At 45.8% G+C, this 4916-nt stretch overlaps 1 protein-coding gene across 1 annotated transcript; it reads left to right on the top strand.

Annotated features, from left to right (window-relative positions):
* Nucleotides 1-1773: 1773 nt before the first annotated feature.
* On the top strand, nt 1774-3352 carry CDC43 (protein geranylgeranyltransferase type I subunit). Its single transcript, XM_018855175.1, has one exon. The coding sequence runs from the start codon at nt 1995-1997 to the stop codon at nt 3135-3137; it is 1143 nt and encodes a 380-aa protein (XP_018709352.1). The 5' UTR covers nt 1774-1994; the 3' UTR covers nt 3138-3352.
* The last annotated feature ends 1564 nt before the right edge of the window (nt 3353-4916 follow it).

Genomic DNA, 4916 nt, shown 5'->3' with positions numbered 1-4916 from the left:
CGACCATGGCCGTCTCCTATGGAAGAAAGACATCGTACGACAGAAACATTTTTTAAATTAGTTTCGGACCTGAGAAAACTGAGATATATTTCTGGATGCGTTTGAGAAATCTTTCCCAAACACGATGCTGCATCGACTATACAACGAGACAATAGGCTAGCACCATTCTATGGATATCGAGTTTACATCATTCGCTCGCTATTGAGTTCAAGTTTTTCGATGTTTCTCATCAAGCAACGAGGAAGTTCCTACCCCGAATATGTCCATTTCCAGAGCTCTCAATATGGCGCCATCAGTAATACCATCTACATGCGACCATCGCATGTGGTCTTCCAACACCTTGAAGGGACTCCTTTCGATATATGGTTTTTACAATTGAATTCATGGGTCGCTATGCTCGGGTGTTTTTTTTTTTTTTCGTTCGCTGGCAGAAGTGTACCATCGTGGTGTAGAATCACGAACAAAAGCATGAAGTATCATATACAAACTTGAAAAGCTCTCAAACACTTCCCTAGTCTCAAATCGTGGTCCACTTCGTCCGTTAATCACAACCTGAACGGTCCTGACTCAGAGCCTATTGCCTAACTGCAGCGCATATCTTTCTGGCTTAGATTAAGAGTTCCTATCAACACAACCGTTGTCATTGAAAAAGTATAAAACTATTCAACCCTCAAAATATGTTCGGTTGCGGCCATACTAGAGAGAAAACACTGTTCTCCAAAAAGATAACAAATTGATGTTATCCGATAGTAAACACCTGTTTTTGTTTCGCTTTGTCTTGTTTTGGTACCTCACAATTCTTGCACATCTGGCTAGCCATGCTGATCTTTAATTATTTCCATTGTTATTACCTCCGGCTTTACCAAGGAGGTGTTATCCAATTCATCCTTCTTTCGTCACCTTAGAGACTCGATATGTTGTCACGTGCCAAGACTCGTGTTCAGTAGCAGGCCACTTTATTGCCTCATATACTACCACATCTTCATGTGAGGAATTTACTGCACAAACTTTCGTACGCGTGACTGATAGTGCCAGTGTCGCCAAAGTTCCCAATCTGTTTCAAAAACGTACCTTCCTGGCCATATAATGGCACAAGCTCGCGGTGTTCATGGTGTCTATCCGGTCAACCTGCCAAAAATTTTGGAAAGTATCTTTTTTAGCGCGAGTTCATCAATTCTGATTATCCTTTTTTTTTGGAAACCATAGGGCCTCGGCTTACTCTGCCATGATTTTTATTTTCTTTTGCGCTTTGTCTCAAGGATGGTGAGCATTTTGAGAAGCGAATCATGTTGACAAGTACTCTTCTAATATTGGAAGAATGAGCAATTTATCGAGCCTGCGAAATTACAAACGTGGCTTTCAGCCATAACGAACTAGCATGTTACTTCTGTGTTTTCTTTCAGTGACCGGAGAACTAATCATTTCGCTACAAGTCAGATATTTTTTGAGAAATATTAAACATGTGTAAAAGTTGACCTTTACAGTAAGAACAGAAACCTTTGCAATTACAAAACGAGGTTTGTATTTCTGCCATCTTGCTGATTCTCTCATTTTTCCGCCTTCTTCGAAACTTTCCCTGAAATCAAGAGCATTGCGCAGAGTACCGGTGATTAATTGGCGAGTGGATTAATACTATGAAGTCTGCTGCAACCCCGGATCCTTTGAGAACCATCATCTCACGCAGTGACAAAGGTCAATTCCTGCACTGCCAAATTCAAGCATGATACTTTTCATGAAGGTTCTGACAAGCATACAACTAATGTGGTGTGTGCACGTGACATCGAAATGCTATATTCTCTGCTCAATGCTGCCTTCAATATCGCGGCATGGCGCACGCGGACGGCAGAGGCTCCATTCATCATAGTCCACTCTTCTTAATAAGGCCCGTTTCAGCCCGTTTGTATTTGACAGCTTGCCATACAACTCTCGCTTCTTCAAATCATCAAGTTTATGTACCCTTGCCACTAGAATCTCGTTTGTCGTATACTTGAAACATGGCACTCCTCATAGACAAGCATGCGAAATATTTCCAACTATGTCTTCATTCCCTTCCCCTGAAAGCACAGACGGAGGACTCCAATAAATTGGCACTCATCTACTTTTCTCTTCACGGGCTTTCGCTCATGGGAAAACTTGAGAAGTCCAGCGAAACACCCGAACATATCCAGTACATATATGAGCACATGATCCCACTCAAAGATGACACGATCCAGGCATTCAGGCCCAGTCAAACTTTTGCTCTTGCGCCCGAAAATAACGAGTACGACCTCCCGAATCTTTCTGCAACGTTTTTCGCCTTGGTTATTTTTTTGGTTTTGGAAGAGGACTTCCTGAAAAAAATCGACCGGCATAAAATCATGGCATTTGTCTCGCAGTGCCAGCTCAAAGCTGGACCCCACGCGGGCTCCTTTCTGCCTGTTTTGGGTCCGCAGGGCACTACGTTTGGTGAATCTGACTTGCGCCTCTGCTATATTGCTGCTTCCATACGAAAAATCTTGGGATACGACAAGCTTTCTGTCGCAGAGAGACAGAACGACATTGACGTGGAGAGCATGCGCAGGTTCATACTAGACAAGGTCAATTTCAATGGCGGATTGGCCTCGTATTCACATACAGAGTCGCACTCAGGCCTCACATTTTGTGGCATAGCGGCACTCAAACTCATTGGCCATGAGTTTCTGCACCACGATTCGTGGACACAGCTCACCGTGGAGTGGTTGGTCCACCGGCAGGTGGACTTTCCGGCTGACTTGTATAAAGAAGAGTACGACTTCTATTGCGAAGGAGACACTGGTGGCTTCAACGGCCGTGAAAACAAGTTTGGCGACACCTGCTACTCATGGTGGGTGATGGCGCTGTTGCTGCTCATTGACAAGTCGCATATCCAACTCATAGACGAACGGAAGGCTTGCGATTATCTTCTCCAGGAGACGCAGCACAAGTTGATGGGCGGGTTTGGGAAAGACGCACAAGCGTTCCCCGACCCTTTCCATTCGTTTCTTGCGCTTGCGAGTTTGACTTTGGTCAAGGATAGCTTTGTCGACTTGCAAATCGAGGGGTTTGAGAGCCTAGACAAAATCGACCCGGAGTTGGTGATAACTAACAAGTCAAGGATGTTCATGGAGACTCTCTGGTAGGGACTGACTTGGTAGACCTTCAAAGGCAGCATACCGGACTTGGGGGTAGAGGAAGACACCTGCCTCGACCCGTTGGTAACTGTTGCATTTATTTCGAAAGACAGTTTGGTGATCGGTAGCGGATCAGAAATGTTTTACGTGTCAGGATAAATTGTAATGCGGAAATTAGTTGTAGGCGTGGTGTTGCGAGTTTGTCTACGAAAAGGTGGTGAGAATCTACATCGTGCCGTAAGAGAAGCAGGCGCTTTTTGGCAGGTTCAGGCGACAAGGCCAAGGCAGGCATTCATGACGGCTTTGGTGGGCCGAGGAAAATCCAGGTGTCGTCAGGTGTTGTCGGGGTGGAACCCGAGGAATATCATAAGGAGTATCACAAGGATTATCACGAAGAGTATCGAAGAGTATCACAGCGAGTATTCCCGAAAACATTAGATGTATTCCCGAAAACACCCGGAGACGTGCATAAGATGTATCGCACAAGTCACGTACCATGATCTTCGAATCGCGGCCGGTCACAAATCTCGTGCATGGCCCGCCAAGGTCTCGTTCAATGTTCAGAAGCCACGAAGCGACTTTTTGACGAAAATCCGGCAAGAGATCGCGAGTAACAGGACAATGGACGAAGCGAGTCGAGATTGCGGTTTGTTCCTCGAACGGGTTTGAGAATTACGTGACGGATGCGCTCTTCTAGACATATTTTATTTCCGTCTCCTTATGGAAGGTGGTGTGACTAGAATGCGGCTACTCTGACAACGCGACTGGGGCGACTAAGAAATGGGGCCCAGAGTCAGTCGAGTATGGTGCCCAAAATAGCAAACAAGGGATCAATGAAACAGAGTCACACTAGCACAGGACCGGAAGCAGATTTCAATTGCGATTTCTCTTTGGCTCTTTCGAGATTTGAAGAGGTGGAATTTGCCTATTAATGCTCTCTGGTATTTCTTGGGCATGCTCAATTTGCTCGCACTAATAAGAATGATGCGTGTTCATCGATCTGTTCCATGAAGACTTTCAGAGACGGATAAGGGGTGTATTTACTGCTTTTTTCCCATGGAGGTCAGAAAGCCAAGGGGGTTCTCATGGAAATTAGAGGCCTCTTTATCTAAGGGGACGGGACGTATTCCAAGCAGGTTATATGCGTAGAAAACCGAAAGTGATGGTGCGTTCCAGCCTCGAGCTCGCGACAATTCATAGTGGCTCGAGGTGCGAATGGGATAATATTGTTCACATTATACATGGCCACCATTAACCATTGAACATGGCCAGCATTAAGCAAGTCCTCCTTTAAATATGTTCTCCTTTAGACATGTCCTCCTCTTAGAATGTCCTCCTCTTAACATGTCCGCCATTAAACACGTCCTCCATTAATTCTGCCCCCATTAATTCTGCCCCCATTAATTCTGCCCCCAAATTCTGCCCCCATTAAACATGCCCAGCACTAACCATAAAAAACCATGCCGCCACTGGAACCAGACGCCGCAGGGCATGGCCGCAGAACGGCCAGAATCACAGGTTCGCAGTGGCTCGGGCATGGTCCATCCTGGACGTCGTCCTCGTATCAAGGCGCTCTCATCAGCCCGCCTACAGCGATGCGCGAGCCGCAGGCCCAACAGGCAAGATGGCCCGACCAGAGCACGCAGGCGACAACAAAAAGGCAAATGTAAAACAAAAACAAACCAGACAAAACCAGACAAAACCAGACAAAACCAGACAAAACCAGACAAAACCAGACAAAACCAGACAAAACCAGACAAAACCAGACAAAACCAGACAAAACCAGAC

The sequence above is a fragment of the Metschnikowia bicuspidata genome (genome assembly GCF_001664035.1).
Source record: "Metschnikowia bicuspidata var. bicuspidata NRRL YB-4993 chromosome Unknown METBIscaffold_9, whole genome shotgun sequence".
NCBI classification, from domain to species: domain Eukaryota; kingdom Fungi; phylum Ascomycota; class Pichiomycetes; order Serinales; family Metschnikowiaceae; genus Metschnikowia; species Metschnikowia bicuspidata.
The sequence above is the reverse complement of the archived record's forward strand: the minus strand, read 5'-3'. Positions and strand labels throughout refer to the sequence as shown.

Coding starts and splice junctions, on each gene's coding strand:
- CDC43 (XM_018855175.1), top strand. CDS start 1,995: ATGGCACTCCTCATAGACAAGCATGCGAAATATTTCCAACTATGTCTT.